At 46.7% G+C, this 19,677-nt stretch overlaps 1 protein-coding gene across 1 annotated transcript; it reads left to right on the forward strand.

The window, feature by feature from the left end:
* The first annotated feature begins 137 nt into the window (after positions 1–137).
* On the forward strand, positions 138–13,959 carry ZBTB37 (zinc finger and BTB domain containing 37). Its single transcript, XM_040408256.1, has 4 exons — positions 138–214; positions 8,000–8,955; positions 10,372–10,471; positions 11,694–13,959. Exons 2-4 carry the CDS (start codon positions 8,027–8,029, stop codon positions 12,219–12,221), a joined length of 1,557 nt encoding a protein of 518 aa, XP_040264190.1. The 5' UTR covers positions 138–214; positions 8,000–8,026; the 3' UTR covers positions 12,222–13,959.
* Positions 13,960–19,677: the final 5,718 nt, after the last annotated feature.

Raw genomic sequence — 19,677 nt, forward strand, 5'->3', positions numbered from 1 at the left:
GTTCTCAGTTCCCCAACTAAAATGGCTCCGCGGCACCTCCTACTCCCCACCCAATATGGTTCCCAATTACTCCCCCCTCCTCCATCTCGTGACGGAGGAGGCAGGGTTCACTTCCGGGTGAAGAAGGCAGTAGAGTGAAGGTATTTTGACATAGCACTTCCGGAGCGCTGTGTTCCGGCGGTGGCCCCGTCCCGGCCCGTCCGCGCCCCCGGAGGTAGGTGGCTGAATTTAGGAGGGAGGGGAAGAGGGTGAAGTATAGGGCGCGGCTCTAGGACCGCACACCTCATTCTCCCGGGAGGGGCCAGTCCACATCCAGCCCGCCCTCCCTCAGCAGCCGGGATACTGCCCCTGGGGGGCTACCCTCAGGCTCGTGACAGCTGCGCCCGCCGCCTGTGGATGGCGCTGTTCTGAGCGCTGGTTTCTCCCCCTTCCAGTCTGTGGTGTGTAGGGGGTCCACCCACAACTGCCACCATAGCCTCCTGAGGGGGAATTGTTCTATGGCTGTTGTAAAACTACAACCCCCAGCGTGCCCAGGCTGGGAGTTGTAGTTCCGCCACAGCCTTCGAGTTGCACAGCGCTGTCACAATGGGACAACCTTTCCTGTAAGGAATGTATTAACACGCTGCACAGGTGAAATCCGCAGCGGATTAATGGCCTAGGTAAAAGCGGGTGACGTTTGGGGCGTTACCTGTGCGAAAGACGGGCGTGCTGTAGACTTTTCACTGTGAATTTAACCACTTTCGATGTATGGGGCGAAAGGCGCAATGAAATCCACGTCCCACAGGTGCAGATTCGCTGGGCGCTAATTAAACCGAGGACCGTACTATTTAGTCGGTCTGCATTGTTAATGGCCGTGCGGTATTGTGGGTGCTGCGCGGCCATTAACAACGTAGACCGACTAAACGGCGCTGTCTGCGTCGCGTGGGGATAATTTATCGTGGCATTCTGTTGGATTCTAATGTGGCCCTTTAAAGGGGTTGTCCAGGATTGACCTTTTTTTTTTTTAAGGGGTATTCCCATTTCAGACAATAGGGGCATATCGCTAGGATAGGTGCGGCTCCCACCTCTGGGACCCCTACCAAGAACAGAGTGGGGAAGGTGGTGGCTGGAGGACCTGCCACGCCAAGTGCTCTCCCCATGAAAGTGAATGAGAGCGCACCGCCACCAGCGTGGCCACCGCTGCCATTCATTTCTATGGGGCCGACAGAAATAGCCGAGCTGCTCCTTTTGGCGGCCCCATAGAAATGAATGAATGGAGGGCGGCTGCGCATGCGCAGTGCGTCCTTCACAACTTTCAGGGATCTGTTCTCAATGTAGGTGCGGGTCCCAGACCTATCAGACAATCCTAGCGATATGCCCCCCATTGTATGAGATGGGAAATCCCATTTAAATCCCCCAACTGGACCTGTCAAAAGAAGCACACTCACGGTACCTGCACCCCTTTGTCCTGTCCAGCTCCTCTGCTGTCCTCTCTGTGCTTCGATCCCCACATGTATTCTTCCAGCATGGATGGGGTCACGTGCACCACTGCAGCCAATGACTGGCCTCAATGGTGCAGCTTGGGGACGTCACTGCTGAGGCCAGTCATTGGCTGCAGCGGTGCACGTGACCCCATCCATGCTGGAAGAATACATGTGGTGGCTGAAGGGCAGTGACGACAACCCGGGACCCACGTTGCTGTGCCTCCTTTTAGAAGGAGGGGCATTAAAAAAAAAAAAAAAAGGTACATCTCAGGATACCCCTTTAATTTGGTGATGCGGGGGGGGGAGGGGGTGTCTGAGTTCATTTGGCCCCAACAATACTCTTTTCTAATGACCATGTTAAACCTTTGCTTTAAAGGGTTTTTCCAGGACTTTTTAATGATGACCTATCCTCTGGATCATCATCAGTATCTGATCGGTGGTGGTCTGACATTTGAGAAGGTCCCAGTGCACATAGTAGCACCGCAGCCTTCTCCTCGCTCACCAAGCACAGCGCCGTCCATTGTATAGTGACTCCGCTTGGTATCGCTTCTATGGGGCTGAGCTGCGCCTAAACCATGTGACCAGTGAACGTGATGTCACATGGACTAGGGAGAGCTGCAAGTCGGCCGTGGCGCTACTGCGAGCACCGGTGCCAGACCCCCACCTGTCAGATACTGATGACTTGTCCAGAGGATAGGTCTTTGGTTAAAAAAAATCCCAGAAAACCCTTTTAAGCCAAAAGTACATCAATATATTTTGGTGACAAACGCGTGGTAAGAAATACAGGTACTTTCTTGGTAATTGGAGCAGTAATCTTTATGAGGATGAATGATGTTTAGAAGAACAGAGATTTATCAAGCCCTCGGCCCCAATTGCTGCACATTTTTGCTCAAGCCATTGTCGTCACTTTTGTTAAAAGTTGGCAGGTCATGGGCGGGAGAGGACGTGGCCTAAACAGCCGGACGCATTGCTAAAGTAATGCCTGAAAGCTACTTCAACTCCTAGCAGGCATAGATTTTAGATTGTGGCGCACTGACCTGCCGAGAATGGCCAAATTGATTTAGAGGCATGCCCCTTTTAATTTTGTCACCAGACTCCATCGCCAATTACATAAAGATTCTGTAACAAACTCCAGCCTAAATCTTCCACATCATTTTCATAGTTTTAACTTAAAGGGGTTGCCCACTTCAGAGCATCCCTTTTTGTTACATGGGTCATACAGAAAAAAAAATAAAAATGTTGCTTACGGGTCCTGCTGCTGGGACCCTCTGGGAATCCACTGTAATCTGTGGGGGAACCTGGTGTCGCGGTCTCTCACGTGACAGGTGTCAGAAGATCTAAGAGACTGGCTGCACATGATGTGATCTGACGGCCTCTCTGGTTTCACTTGTTTTCAGTGTTGTTGCTGGTAATGGCCACAACTCTTGTCTCAGGTGGAGCTTCTATTTAGTCTGGCTTCACCCATCATGCTATGCGGTTGATGGCTTCAGTTTGGTATTGGAAGTGCTGGTGTGTGGTCCTCTCCTGAGTTCCTGCTCGCCCATTTACTTCAGAAGTTGGGCTACTTTCACACTCGCGTTTTGGGCGGATCCGTCATGGATCTGCAAAAACGGATCCGTTACAATAATTCAATTGCATGCATCCGTCATGAACGGATCCGGTTGTATTATCTGTAACATAGCCAAGACGGATCCGTCATAAACTCCATTGAAAGTCGATGGGCGACAGATCCGTTTTCTATTGTGTCAGAGAAAACGGATCCGTCGACATTGACTTACATTGTGTGTCAGGACGGATCCGTTTGGCTCAGTTTCGTGAAGCGGACACTAAAACGCTGCAAGCAGTGTTTTGGTGTCCGCCTCCAGAGCGGAACGGAGGCAAACTGATGCATTCTGAGCGGATCTTTTTCCATTCAGAATGCATTAGGGCAAAACTGATCCGTTTTGGACCGCTTGTGAGAGCCCTGAACGGATCTCACAAACGGAAACCGAAACACCAGTGTGAAAGTAGCCTTAAGTGTTACTTCCCTTTCATATTTTGTTGTTTCCCCTCTGTCTTTTGCTACTAGGCCTCAGGGAGACGCTGGTTCTTTCATATTGGAAGGAACAAGTCGTCTCAGGCCCAGACACTACTCCAGGGCTATTCAGGGTTTCCAGGGTCTCAGGTTCCAGTGTATGAACATTCCTACCCTCAAGGTCCGTTCATACGGATAGGAGTCAGGGCTAGGATTAGGGTTTCCATAGGTGGTGACCGTTTCCCTTTCCCTAGCATTGAGGCCTAGTTCCTTTTCCCTTCCCTCCCACATCACTTTGTGATACATGGTAAAAAGCGATCGTTTTCCCTACAGCGCCATCACAGTTGAAATGAAGAATTACGTGCTTCCCGTGCAATATCATTTGGCCATGTAATGCCAAAGGCTAAGGCTACACGGCGACATGTGTCGTGCAACATTCGTGTCACCATCATGATAGTCAATGGTGTCGCACTGTGACCTACTGCGACAATACTGTAGAGAAAAATCCATCCAAGTTGGATTTCTGTGCGACCCTTCCTGCCCCAATATCTCTGCCTGTGCACCGGATGTCAGGGTATACATGTCTGTGCACCTATTCACCTGCTGATTTCTAAGAAAAGCATGCAAGCAGATCCTTCCACAAGACGTGCTCAACGGCGTCTGCTCCATGTAGAAGCGCACAGTCGCTGTGAGCTAGATCCTATTCTTATGCATTATTCTGCATTATTGTCTGTGAGCACAGCCTGCGGGAAAAGAATAACGGCGGTCGTGACGTCTCTGAGCTAAAATTATTGGGCGCTGAAAGCCGCATCCATTTTCTGCCAGCCTTTCATATTTCTAATGACACTTCTTGATTCTGCCTGCACAGATGTAGCAGAGTTAGGTGTGTGACTTAAAGGGCCTTTCCTCAAGGTTGGTCATCAATATGAGATCGGCGGGCGTCCTATTTCCCGGCACCCCGTCATTCAGATTTTTGAGGAAACCACGGAGCTCCTCCTGCGAGGAGGCCCTGCTTGGTATTACAGCTCAGCCTTATTCACTCACCCGCTTCTAGGTCATGTGACTGATGATTGTGACGTCACTGGCAGCCTTCACAGGAGCGCCACGACCTCTTCGTACAGCTGATTGTCGGGCGTCCCAGGTGTCGGACCCCCACCAGTCTCATTGATGACCCTATCCCGAGGAGAGGCCATCAGTATCAAAATCCCGGAAAAACCCTTGAACTATTTCTTTTGTGTATTTAGTGTTCTAATACAGCGGAAAGGGGTTTTCTAGATGTCTTTTATGGTGTGTCACTGAGGTTAAACTGAAACCCCATGGAAATCTACGTATCATGATGTAAATAACTAATCTCAGCCCTGCTGGGTCCCCAAGTGGTCAGTAAATTCTGTGGGAAACCTGGCAATAAGTGCTTCGCTTTCCTGCAGCGCCACCGCAGGTGAAATTATGTATTACACAGCACCCATTCACGTCAATAAGCTGTCTGTATAATGCAGGGCAGATCCTACAGAGTGAAAAGACTCTCTTGGTAAATGTTCTCCACCCGGGTCAAAAGCAAGAGACGAGGACTCCCCACTCTATTAATGCTGCTGGGAACCGATGAGGCCATTGAATGGCTGTGGCAGCACACATGACCCCATCCGCAAGTTTTCAGGTTGGTGACTGGAAGGATCGCGGAACAGAGCCTCGGGGCTGGAATCAGGGAGCAGGTGCAGGGCATTTTTTACTTAAAGGGGTTGTGTCATCATAGACAATGGGGGCATATCGCTAGGATGTGGCCCCATTGTCTTATAGGTGCGGGTCCCACCCCTGGGACCCGCACCTATATAGAGGGCGGAGCCCCGAAAGTGAAGGAGGGCGCACTGCGCATGTGCAGGCGCTCTCCATTCATTTTCTATGGGACCGGCGAAAATAGCCAAGCGCTGGCTCGGCCATCTCCGTCGAGCCCATAGAAGTGAATGGGAGCGGTGGCTGGTCATGTGCGGTGCGCTCCCATTCACTTCTATGGGGAGCCGGCTTGGTGGTGGCCGGTGCGGAGTCCTCCAGCCACCACCTTGTGGGGCTCCGTTCCCGATATAGGGACCCGCACCTATAAGACAATGGGGGTATATCCTAGCGATCTGCCCCATTGCCTATGATGAGACAACCTCTTTAGAGGGGTTATCCCATTGATAATGTAAAAAAATGAAAATCAATACATCCAGCCCTGTACCTCATATGGCTCCAGAGATCTCCACATTCATTGCTCTTCTAGATTTATATTGAGCTGGTAGCTCAAGGGGAGTGTCCTTTTTTGTTGGGGGTAAGGGGACGTGTCCATTTTACTGCAGCTCTCACCCCATCACAGCTCACGAGCAGTTAAGGCTACTGTCACACTTGTGTTGTTGGATTCCAGCAGGCAGTGCCGAATCTGTATGGAAACGGATACCATTTGTAGACGGATCCGGATGCAGATCCGTCTCACAAATGCATTGCAATACCGGATCCATCTCTCCGGTTGTCATCCGGAAAAACGGATCCGGTATTTATCTTTTTCACATTTTTTTTAAAGGTCTGCGGATCTGTTTTTCCGGAACACTTGGGGCCAGATCCACACATGTGGACTTTTTCCTTTGCTTTTCTTAGATGGGATGTTTAAGAAGGATTTAATAAAGAAGCAATGTAATACTTGGAAGCCCTTTTAAATATATCTATTTGTCAGCCAAGATTGCAATTGTCCGATGTTAGTGTACAAACACCCAATGGAAATAGTTGCAATTAAATTCTAAGGCCCTTTTCACACAAGCGAGTTTTCCGCGTGGGTGCAATGTGTGAGCTGAACGCATAGCACCCGCACTGAATTCTGACCCATTCATTTCAGTGGGGCTGTGTACATGAGCATTTTTTTTTTTAACGCATCAGTTCTGCGTTGCGTGAGAATCGCAGCATGTTCTATATTCTGCGTTTTTCACGCAGCCCTGGCCCCATAGAAGTGAATGGGGCTTCAGTGAAAAGCGCATTGAATCCGGATGCAGTGCGTTTTTCACTGACGGCTGCTAGGAAATGTTGTTTGAAACCTTCAGGATTTTTTCATGCGCATGAATTGTGTAACAAAACTGATTGCACCCACTCTGAAAAAACTGAAACATTGAATGCAAGTGCAGATAAAACTGACTGAACTTGCTTGCGAAATGGTGCGAGTTTCACTAAATGCATCCGGAGCCAATCCGCCACACTCGTGTGAAAGGGACCTAAGAGTTTATGGTTAATTAACAGCTAATCAAACTGTGAATGAACGCCATCACATGCTTTATATACTTATTTCATGATGGGTCACTAAACATGAATGTGTTCCCTATGGTTTCCTGCTAAGCTCAAATGCATTGTTTTCTTCACACTTTCCTTAAAGGGATTCTGTCACCAAGTTTTAGGTTATAGAGCTGCGGACATGCACGGCTAGATCGCCGCTAGCAAAATTATTTTTTTTAGAGATATGTAAACTAGTCTTGTAAGGTGACCAAGGGGCTGTACGTACCTTCCTGGTGCCCAGCCACGCCCGCCTGTGAAGGAGCCCAGCACTGCCTATGTCCTCCGAATCTCCTCCTTTCGCCATCGATAGATAGCCGTAATCTCGCGATGCGCGAGCTTGCGCATGCGCAGTTCCTTTATTGAGGCTGATGCCAGCACAGGGAAGGAACACTATACCAGCATTGCGCATGCACGAGCTCGAGCATCGCGAGATTACGCCTATCTAACGGTGACGAAAGGAGGAGATTCGAAAGACATAGGCGGTGCTGGGCTCCTTCACAGCCGGGCGTGGCTGGGATCCAGGAAGGTTCGTACAGCCCCTTGGTCACCTTACAAGACTAATTTACATATCTCTAAAATCTTTTTTTTAAGAAAATAAAACCACACAGCCCTATAGGACAGGTATATTGCGGACATGCTAGCGGCGATCAAGCCGTCATGTCCGCAGCTCTATAACCTAAAACCTGGTAACAGAATCCCTTTAAAGGGAACCAGTCATCAACGTTATGCTATCCATACTAACGGCAGAATATAGCAGAGACAGGTGAGATGATTTCAGCGGTCTGTCATTTATAAGTTAAAAGTAAGTGGTTGCCGAGAACCAACATCACAATCATTGCAGACCGGGCCTGGAGAAGAGTCACGGCCACCTGGGAAGAGTCCTGGTTATTCATGACTTCCTGCTCTCCTGCTGATGACTGACCGTCTAATACCGAGTTTTCTCCCTTTCTCTCTAGGAGAGAACTGCCAATCATCAGCAGATGGACGAGAGCAGGAGATTATGAATAACCAGGACTCTTCTCAGGTAGATTTGACTCTTTTCAAGGCCTGGGCTGCAATGATTATGATGCTGGTTCTCAGCAACCACTTACTATTAGCTCATGAGTCACACACCGCTGAGATCAGCATTTCTGTCACTACTTTATACTGCCCTCAGTGAGATCAGCATAAAGTTGATGACAGGTTCCCTTTAAAAATACTGTTAAAGTAAATTATTTTCCGTTGCCTCCCGTAGGGTTGAGTGCTTACGAGAGGGGCAGCCATGGAGAAAGGAGGCAATTTTCAGCTGGAGATTCCTGAGTACAGTAACTCAGTCCTGAGCCACCTCAACCAGCTGCGGATGCAAGGGCGTCTCTGCGATATCGTGGTCAATGTACAAGGCCAGTCTTTCCGAGCACACAAAGTGGTCCTGGCAGCCAGCTCGCCCTACTTCCGAGACCACATGTCCTTAAACGAGATGAGCGCGGTGTCGTTATCCGTCATCAAAAACCCCGGGGTGTTTGAACAGCTGCTTTCTTTTTGCTATACAGGCCGCATTTGCTTGCAGCTCGCTGACATCATAAGCTACCTGACGGCTGCAAGCTTTTTGCAGATGCAGCACATTATTGACAAGTGCACGCAGATCCTCGAAGGCATCCATTTAAAAATTAGTTCACCCGAATCTGAAGAAGAGCTGAGTCAGAGCAGGCCCAAACATCAAGAAAGAGTCCAGGATTCTCACCGTGTCAGCCAGAGTTTGACTCGTTCTTTAAGCCCCCGGCACAGCACTCCAAGACCCTCAGGTAATCGGAGGGGTCAGGTAAGCACTGTACTGGACATTAGAGATTTGAGTCCAGCAGAGGAGTCCACAAGTCCTCAGATGGTGGAGCAGGGTTCAGACGTGGAGGGCAGAGAGCCCATTCTTCGAATCAACCGGGCTGGACAGTGGTACGTGGAGACGGGGTCAGCAGACCGAGGGGAACGGAGTGATGATGATGTCCGGGTGATGGGGGCCCTTCGTATCAAGACGGAGAACCTGGATGAGTGGCTGGGTCCAGAGAACCAACCTTCCGGAGAAGACGGAAGCAGCGCTGAAGAGGTGACCGCTATGGTGATTGATACAACAGGGCACAGTGCTGCCACACAAGAAAGCTACAATTTGGGGTCATCGAACACCAAAGTGTCCAGGCCCACAAGCAGTGAGGTGGACAGGTAAGTGAAACTGCATGCACTTAGTCACATGTGGCCATATGTGTTAGATGATTGTAGGTGGAACCAGCTGATTTGGGCAGGGCCTGCAGTCCATCTAATGTATATGGGGGTGTTCTGACCCTCCTCCGAAGACAGATGTCAGGGAGGAGAGAAGAAGTATCAGACATGTTGGATTTTAGTATACCTGATCCTTAGTCTCAAAGGTGATAACCTGCCTCCAGACGTCTCTGGCAGAGACGTAAGGCGGGTTTACACTGCTCGATTGTAGAGGAAGCTGTTCCTACGACTGCTCGTTCCCGATAATCTGCCTGTCTAAGGGTCCATTCACACGTCCGTGAATGTATCCGCAATTCTGTGGAATGGGTGCGGACCCATTCATTCTCTATGGGGACGGAATGGATACGGAGAGCACACTATTTGCTCTCCGCATTTCCGGAGCGCAGCCCTGATCTTCCGGTCCGCGGCTCCGGAAAAAATAGAAAATGTCCTATTTTTGTCTGCAATTGCGGACAAGAATAGGCAGTTCTATGGGGGTCCCGGCCGGGTGTATTGCGGATCCGCAATGCACTACGGACGTCTGAATGGACCCTAAAGGTGATGCAAAGCGCTTTTTTATCGGGTGAGACAGTCATTCAGGGGGGACACCTAAATTATAATTTCTGGGCAGCAGACGGTGATGTCTAAACAGAAGTCTGCTGCCCAGAAACCATGCAGCTGTATGAGGACGAATGATAGCAGTAGCCATCGCTCATCCTCATACTGTGGAGGTGATCACTGCATGTAACTGGAGCACGTCACCTCCACTAACGAGCAGCCAATTGTCAGGAATGAATGCTTTCTTCCCGACAATCGTCATGTAAATGCAGCATTTTTCACCTATTCCTATTGAGAACACGTGCAGGTTTGACAAACCATGTGTATTGGAGGGGTCGGGAGGAATAGCTGTTGGCTAGCACAAAATCTCAACTTTAATGCTTCTTGCTGGGAATTTAGTTCAAATATTGCAGCAGGAGACGTAGCCACCGGCAGAGTTTGCTGGACTTCAGTATGCAGTTTGGAGCCTTGCTATTTGGCTTCTGTCATAAAGGAGTTTTATGTAGCACGGCTCTATACTGACCATGGAGTGCTAAAGAGCTCCCAGTACAAAGCATAAAGGAACCATGGTTCGGTGATGCATGCTATCCGTATTTAAACTATGACAACTGCATCATGAGGAAATCACGGCACCGCTTTTATGCTACCACAGTACCTTTGTTAAAAAAAAAAATGTCAAAATTAAAATAACTGATTACAAAAAAATGTTAAACTGGGCTCCAACAATTGTTAGCTTCACAATGTCAGAAATGTCTGTTTTGTAAATCATCATAACTAATTCCAAGAGGCTTTTTTTTTTTTTTTTTTACCTTTTTATCTAAGATTCAGCCCCTCTGGTAGCGTGGGCACCATGCCAGAAAGACACAGAGCAAAGAGTGAGTCTCCCCGGAGGTTGGAGGAACCAAAGCAACATGGCAACCAGGTCAGTGTTTGCCACCTGAGAGTCTTGAAAGTCAAGTGTGTGTCGTATGTTCGTATCGTGTGACGTTCCTCCAGAAGGGATGGAAATAGGAATTAGAGACCCATTTGAGCCGCCCTACATTCTTGTCTTCTTCTTAGGCAAATCAAATATGCAAAAAGTTACCAGTGTCCTGCCACGTGGAAGTACACATTAAAATATTAATGCAACGTGTATTACCAGTATTCTATATAAATAAATAAAAAAACACGTCGAGGAGTCGGACAAAACGGGACAGCTTGGTATTTGAAGGACAATAGTGCAAGAATTAATGGCTCTGGTATGTTAAATGACCCTAGTACTTCCTCAGGGGTATTCTGGGATTTTTTCAGTATCTGATCGGCAGGGGTCCGACACTGTGCATCCCCACCCTATCGGCTCTGGCGACATCCCTCGTGTAGTGGACAGAGCTGGTTACTGCAGCGCTGCTCTCATTCACTTCAGTGGGACAGCACTGCTGTAACCAGCTCCATCTATCAGACAATGGACAGAGCTGTGTATTACTTGCGCTGACTTCCGGCACTGGAGCAACCTTTAAATTCCAGACCTGAAAAATGATGGCACAAAGTGGACTTCGATCCGAATTTCGATTAGCCGCAAAGCCGAATTTCTTTGTGCTTTTTGGTAGCGAATTCATTTTTCCTGAAATAGTGTAAAAAAAACAAACATACTTGCTTCATCCATTTGCTCGCGACGGGCTTGCCGCCAGCATCTTGATTGAAGATCTTGCACGAAATCCTGTGTGCGGTGACCACAGGCTGCGCGAGATTTCGCGCTGGAACTTCAGTCAAGATGGCGGCGGGCAGCCCATCACGAGCAAATAGATGAGGGAAGTATGATATAATTTTTTTTTCCTTTTAATTTTACACTGTGTTAAACTATCAGATGCTGCAATCGACTATGAACGTGGCATCTGAGGGTACAAGGACGGGGTCATTGCACCCACTACTTACAAAGAAATGCACTTCATGGCGAAGTAATTCGTCACAAAGCAATTTTTTTTTTTTAAATTCGGCAAAGCAGCCGAATATATTTATTTTTAAACTTCGCTCCTCTCTAATGGTGGCATTTGTGATTATGTCTGTACATACCGTCTAGTTTTATTCACCACAGCACGTGTTTCTGGGCTCCGAGACATTTAAATATTTTATTCCCCTTGTTTCTTTCTGTCCTCTTTCTCATATAGGGAGATGAAGGGGGGGTGATTGGAGTCAGCAGTTACGTAGAATACCTTCGTGAGCAGGAGGTGTCTGAGCGATGGTTTCGCTACAACCCACGATTGACCTGTATCTACTGCGCCAAGTCTTTCAACCAGAAGGGCAGCCTGGACCGCCACATGCGGCTTCACATGGGCATCACTCCTTTTGTGTGTCGAATGTGTGGTAAGAAGTACACCCGCAAGGATCAGCTGGAGTATCATATACGGAAGCATACAGGCAACAAACCCTTCCATTGCCACGTCTGTGGGAAAAGCTTCCCCTTCCAGGCCATCCTTAATCAGCACTTTCGGAAGAACCACCCCGGCTGTATTCCTCTTGAGGGTCCTCACAGCATTTCCCCTGAGACCACCACAGTTGTCACTTCTAGAGGTCCAGCCGGGGAAGAGTCTCCACCTCACGAGGAAGCTGGTGGCGTGACACCTTCAGCAACAGCTGAGGTGGCATATGGCGGGGAGACGGCTCATGGCTCTGTGTCCACTACCGGACCAGACTAAGAGAGGGGGAAAAATAAATGATATCTATGTACAGGAGGACACAAGTAGACTAATCTCCTCCCTTTTACCTCAGCAAAACTTCACAACATTTTTATCCTATCCCTCCTGTCCCTCTCTCTTTCCCAGTTCTCAAGAGATTGTCTCCTGGGGTATCCGCAGAATGCCGAATTTTGGGGAAGTTTGCAGATTTCATTGCCAAATTCAGAGAAATTGTATCCACTTCCTTTGCGCTCCTTTCCTTTTAGACCTCATAGATCATCGGTTACATGAACAGATAAGAAAATGAGCTACTGTTCTGTTTTTTTAAGGGAATGTGCCCTTTCCTTTTTACAAGTACAGTTAGTGACTATCGGAGATCATGGTGGACACGTTGCAACAAATGCATCTCTCTCCAGGAGCATTTCGGGGTGGTGTGGCACAGATCGGTGAAGCTTTTTTTATTTTTTATTTCCTGAATCATGTTTGGCAGACGGTTTGGCCCCCTGGCGGCCTTCGAAGAAGTTTGATGGTGCTGTCTTAGGAATCTTAGTAAGGTGCTTAAAAGATACTTCTGTAGCAGAGTCAAAGACTCTCCTGTGCATGTAAGAGGCGTGTGAAATGTTAAGTAACGCTGAGAAATGTGAGTTTAGGAGGTGGCGATGCAATAAGTAACCTTTTAGATATCGGAGCTGTCTCTAAAGTTTTTAAAACCACAGGGCTGGATTTATGTTTTAGGTAACCCCCATCCAATAGCCATAACTAAAGGGCTGAGGCTTTGCCAATCCTTCCACCCAGCACAATATACCCTTAGCTTGGAAAGGATGCCATAGAGGCACACCTAATGTAGCCAAAACAAGCATCCGTGCCAATCATGTCTGCCTCTATGGAAACCAAATGGTCCTTTCTAACCAGTACATTGGGAAAAGTTCCTCTGCAGATGGGAATTATTGGAAACTGTTTCCACTTTCATTGCTGAATCTCCTTTTAACACCTTGTCACTTTTGGTCCAGCAAATGCTGATTTATTTCTTAATGTCTCTTTAGGCAGAGCTTTTATTTTTATTTTTTTTAATATAGAAATGATATGATCAAATTCCAACTGCTTGCAGCCACCACTAGGGGGAGCTGAAGCACGTACTGGTTTAGTGTGGACCTCTACTGGCGGCTGCAGGCATCCAAAATTGAAGGGAATGCAGGGAATTTGGAGCTTTGCATCAGAAAAACAGAGCTCCTTACCATTCTTACCACCTACCAAGATATGTTTCGAATTTAACGGGTGGATTTTTTGCTAACAGGGTAATTAATACCTTTTTATAATATTGTGTTCCTCAGCTAATCAAAATCCCACTGATAACGGGGGGCATTTTGCCTCGTCATTAGATATTTCCTTGCTGGTAAGACCAGAAATAACTAGGATGAGACTAGGTCTTGTGTGTCTTATGATAAATCCAGCCCTGACTCTGGGTTTTAAATTTTTTTTTATGTGATGCCTTTTTTTTTTTTTTCCTGGCATCTATTGCCTTACAAGCTGCCTGCTTCCTAAGAGAGCTTTGCCTATTAAAAACTAGGGTGCACTAAGCTATTTTTTTGGCATACAATGAAGGCTTTCCCACGTACAAAACCCGACAGAACCCGTTTTTTTGTCAGAAGGGTCCCATTTTGGATGCTTATTTATAAATGACTCCTTTCTTGCAACCATTGTTTTTGAACAGACGAGTGAATATGCTTTAACACAGCCGTTTTTTCTTTTCACTATACATTGCGCCTCTCGCATGCCGTAGACACGTAGATTACGGCTACGTCTGCACGACGACATTTGTCGCGCGACATTTTGTTGCACTAATGTCGCGTGAAATTTTTTAGAATGGCAGTCTATGGTGTCGCACTGCAACATACTGCGACGCAACAGGCGCAGAAAATCCATTCGAGATGGATTTTTCTGCGACTGTTGTGTCGCAGTCGCAGCATGTTGCAGTGCGACACCATAGACTGCCATTATAAAAATTGTCGCGCGACATTAGTGCAACAAAATGTTGCGCTACAAATGTTGCAGTGTAGTTGTACCCTATCTGTCGCGCGACTTATTGTCATCGTGTAGACGTAGCCTTAGTCTGTAGCTCTCCCGGCATGTGTTAGGTTATTGACAGTATTTCATTTATTTATTACTTTTTTTTATTATTATTTTTATTATTATTATTATTATTATTACACACACCACACAGTTTATTAAACCGCATATAGGTTGTTTTGTACTGTTATAAGTTTTTATATATATGTTTTTATTATATTTTTGATTTTCTGAACTGATGAAAATGCAAGTTGCTTTTATACTGCAAAGGATTTTGTAATACTCCGAGACCAACAAAGTCAGCACTTTGACAGAACTTTATTGGGTCGTCTGCTAAAACTAACCCATGAACGGGAAGGGGATCCTCTGACTCCTTACTATTGGCTTAAAAGGGTTATCCCATGAGAATCTTTTTCTAACAAAGCTAGAACCAGCCCTGTACCTCACATGGAACCAGAGATCTCCCCATTCATTGCTCTGCTAGATTTATATCAAGCTGACAGCTCAAGGGGAGTGTCTTTTCTGCTGCAGCTAAGGGGGCGTGTCTCAGCTCTCCCTATCACATCTCAGGGGGCGTGTCTCAGCTCTCCCTATCACAGCTCAGGAGGCAGTTGAAGGATGAAACTGAGCATGTGCGGCCATCTCGGTGAGCAGGTCAAATAAATAAGAAAAAAAACAGCAAGTGGCGCTATACAAATACAGTTTATTGAATAACTCAGTGGCTATACTACATTTTTAATTACATGCAATTACAAAAGTATTCAGATCCAGGTGCTGGTTTGAAAACTGTAGAATATTTTTTTTATGGGACAGCCCATTTAAGTTGTCATTCATATCCCCCGAGAAGCTTACACGAATGCTAAACATTGTATACCTAATAATAAGTTGGCCTTACACTTGAGAAAATGGTCATCCGCAGGATCGTTCGTACAAACGATCCCACCAGCAACATGCCAGACTAAACTGGCCAACTAGGGAGTGGGTTTTTAAACAGCATTGACTCCCTGGTCTTTGATCACAATGGCAAATGATCAGCCAAATTCGACCGATCGTGCCATAAGTATGCAGTTTCGGCTGGTGATGGCCAAAATTTTCCATCGTGGCTGATTACATTGTTGACAGACAAACAACAGTCGGCCATTCCGACCAGCTTTTGACTTGTGTATGGCCAGCTTTATACAGGATGATCTGTTGTGAGGCTCACACTAAGGCCTCTTGCACATGGCTGTTCGGCACCATCCGTTCAGATGCAGCGACGGATCCAGACCTATTCAACTTGAATGGGTCAGTGATCCGTCTGTACCGCAAAAAAAAAGTTCTATATTTTTTACATTTTTTCAAGTGAATGGGTCCACATCCGTGATGCGATGAGCACACGGCCGGTACCCCCATATTGCGGACCCGCTGTTTGAGGGCCACTGCTCGTGTGCATGAGGCCTTAGGCTGGTATACACATGGCCCCTAACCTTTTCTCCTGACCTGTCCATAGACAAGCAAGATCGACCTAGCCAAGCATGCATGTGTCCTGAACGGAGAGAAGGGAGAAAGCCAAAGCCAGACAGAACAAATGGATAGGGCAGTTGAAATTCTCCCTTCGGGTTATAGTCGGGAGACTCCAGGCACTTCAGATTTGGCCGACATCTATCTAATGAGCTATAGTCTGGAAAAGAGCATAGGGGTGTCCTGGGTTCATAACTCGTAAGCCAGTATTAGGAGCGTCTGTTTTTTCTGGAGGACCTGGGATGCCCATGCATTTCCCAGACAGCCTACTAGTATCAGTAGTAACTGTGCACAGATTGCAGCCGATCACTGTTATGAGCCGATCAACCAAAAACCCCCTTTAGTTAACTCACTAATATATACTTTAGTTCCAGGAGAAGTGACCTCACACCACTGAATGACGTCACTGGTTTCCAGTGTGATGTGAAGCTATACCCTGTAATGTATAGCGGCTTACGCTTTCAGAATGGCGGCATGTAGGGGATGCACACTATGGGTTCTGTCAAAGTATGCAGTAATTATGTTTTCATATAAAAGCAACCGGTCTGGTGAGAAATGGCTTTTCTCTGCTGTCATTTTATTTTTAATTTTTTTTTATTCTTAGAGGTGAATTGCTTTATTTCTCTATTACGTCTGCCTTTTGTTTGACGATACGACCAAGCATAAGCGCGGACGCTATGGCTTTATATAGACGTATGTGAAGAGTGTATATGAACTGGTAGTATCCAAAAACCAAGACCCTAGTCCTAACGAAGCTCGGGGTTTGGACTCCTTTTATTTACCACGTTCCTCCCAGCCTTAGGTTTTAGTAATGTGCAATGAGAAACAGAAGCTCGAGGGCTCTGCTGCATGGATATTTCAGTTTTAAGGCTTCTAGATAGAATACAATAAAGGGCCTCTCTTCTAGTTACACTTTACATTGCGGGGTCTGGGATAGCGAGGAGGTGTTCACATTTCTGGGCTTATAAATGGGTCTCGTCGTGTTAGGAGGGGGGAGGGGGGGGAGAGCATGGTGACAACCCCAGCCCAATGCAGAGAGCAAAATAAATGTAAAACACGGTTCCTAATTATATTTTAAGAACAATTCCTTGTAATGATGCGAAAACCTTTTTAATATCAGTTTGTAAAAAGCACTTTAAATGGAAAGTAGCCTTGCTTTTTAAGGTAAAAATTTGACTCCAATACAAGCTATAGGTTCAGGTGTCGGATCATTGTAGTTATGTAATCGCTGCAGAAATAGCCAGGCATATGTGGAAAATAGACCTAGAACGCTAGTCCTATGACATTTCAGTGTAGGCTCAAGGAATCTATTCCAGATTGACACCACAGTTGTATTGGAGAGGCATTTAAAATGGTCCCATCTCAGGCATTGACGGCATATCGCTAGGATGTACCATCAGTGTCGGACAGTTGTGGGTACCACCTTACGAACTTATTCCTATCTCCAAAACGGGCCCCCCAAAGTGAAGGAGAGTGCACCACGCAAGCACAGCCACCCTCCATTCACCACTATGGGGGGGGGGGGGGTCCAGAAATAGCCAAATAGCGCTCGGCTATTCCCGACAGTCCCCTAGTGGTGAATATAGAGATGGCTGTGCATGTGCGCCATCCACCGCTATGGTGCTGCACATGCATGGTGCTCTCTCCTTCACTTCAGGGGCCCCCGTTCTGGAGATTGGAGTGCGTCCCAGAGTTGAGACTCGCACCTATCTGACATTGGTGGTATATCCTAGCCATGTGCCATCAGTGTCTGAGATGGGTATAACCCCTTAGCCCTCAATCTGATGTTACCTGAGGTTGTAAGGGATGTATATAGCGTAAGACACATGGAAAATTATTATTTTTAAATGTTTTTAGGTTTTTATACCTCAGGTTTTTCCCCATTTCCTAGGATGTCGAGAGGTGGTGGGACAGTCCATACAGTAAGATAGCAATCCTAATGCTATTAAAGGGGTTTTCCAGGCTACAGATATTGAAGACCTATCTTCCTAACGATAGGCCATCAATATTTTTTTTGCCTTCCTCTGGATCAACTTGCAGGATGACAGGCCGAACTGGATGGACAGATGTCTTTTTTCGGCCTTATGTACTATGTTACTAATATCTAAATCCTGGAAAACTCCTTTTAAGCATGCACAGAACCAGCGTAAGGTTGGTGGACGCCACCTATCCGACCACTAAGACCCGAACTTCACCCTCCCTCCCTGTCACAGCCATGCATGCCCATGGCTCTTTCCTTTAGTGTTATGCGGATAGCCAACAACTCCATTAGACTTCAAAAAAGACAGCTACCCACTGGTGGCCAGTTCTCCCTCCCATTCCCACTCTAGAGGATCACCAAATGCCATAAGAAAGGGATAGTGGTGGAGGCCCCAGTGCATGTGCCCCATATTCCTTCCCATTAATTCAACCCTAGGGAGGCTTTCTGTCCAATGTGCAAGCAACACTGATCCATTCACTGCTAAATATTAGTCCAAGCAAAAGAACCAAGGAGGCCATTAGAAGGGATCAAGATTGGAGAGGAAAGTTATACAGTTCTCCGTCAGAGAGATACAGATGCCATGTTGTTGTGTCGTAGGTTGGGTAATGGTGAGCTGTTGACTAAAACAAACCATATACTAATGAAATATATGACTCAATAAAAGGGTCACCAGAGAATTGGGGTAGGCTCGCACTGAGTTTTTGGAAGGAGTGTAAGTCCTCCCTTTATATTTCCTATTCAAGTCTGGCTTTGGTTGAAAAACCTACAGGAAAATCTGCCCTTTAAAACCTCCTCCCAAAAATCTGCCCTTAGACTTTTAAAGGTGTAATATCAAGGACTTCCAACTATCATGAACAGTCTCTACGCAATGAACACCCTACTTTACTTTTCCTATGGAAAGCGGAAGGTTGGTGTTCACCACTCAGGAGGTCCAAGGGTGGGCAGCTGTGTGACCACCTATGTCAGTGTCAGCAAACCATCTGTCCCTGGCTACCTTAATGCTGTCTTTTTATAAAGGGGAAAAATGAAATGGATAAACACTCCATCCATGATAGTTTTTTTTTTCATTTAGTTTTTCCCTGTGCTTTTTATAATGTACATTCATTGACAAAAAATAATGAAGCCAGATAGGAATGTCAGTGTCGTGGCAGGGCTTCCAGCTGGCATTTTTTCAGCAGGATTATGCTCGCCTGCCCGGTTGCCAGATTTTTTTACCAATCGAGTATTTATAGGACAAGCTGGAGCGCCAGTTTCGGCAGCCTACGAGTGTTCCGCAGGATACCATACGGAACCGGAGTCCTCCCCTGCATAACGGAAATGGGACAGATCCGTTTTGCAGCCCATAGACTTCTATTATGACATAATGAATAGCGTCCGTGGTAACGGAATCCATAACACAATTCACCTTTTACCACCAAACGAAGTGTGAACGAATTTCATAAGCGGAATCTCACTCATCTGTAATTGTAAGCACATTTATCATGATTACATTCACACAAAGTTTTACTCGATTCCAACAACTCCTTGTTGGTGCGGTATATATTTTTTTGTCAATAAGTGTATATATATCCTCTAATTTTATTGAGCAGTTCAGTCTAGACCTTTCCGAGTCAGGTCGTTGAGAGCAGATTTCTATATTCTCTTTAGGGGTCATGCACATGCCCGTAGCCTCTTTTGCAGTCCGCAAATCACAGATCCTCAAAACACGGATACTGACCGATATCAGAAATGTCCTATCCTTCTCTGCAAAATAGACAGGAATAGGACATGTTCTATTTTTGTTACCGGGCTGCGGAACCGACTTACGGATGAGGACAGCATACGGGTGTGCCGCCCGCATCTTCTGTGGTCCCATTAAAATGAATGGGTCCGCAAAAAGTGTGGATCAGATGCAGACCAAAACCACGGTCGTGTGCATGAGCCCTTAGA

This window comes from Bufo bufo, chromosome 9, assembly GCF_905171765.1.
Source record: "Bufo bufo chromosome 9, aBufBuf1.1, whole genome shotgun sequence".
Taxonomy (NCBI): Eukaryota; Metazoa; Chordata; class Amphibia; order Anura; family Bufonidae; genus Bufo; species Bufo bufo.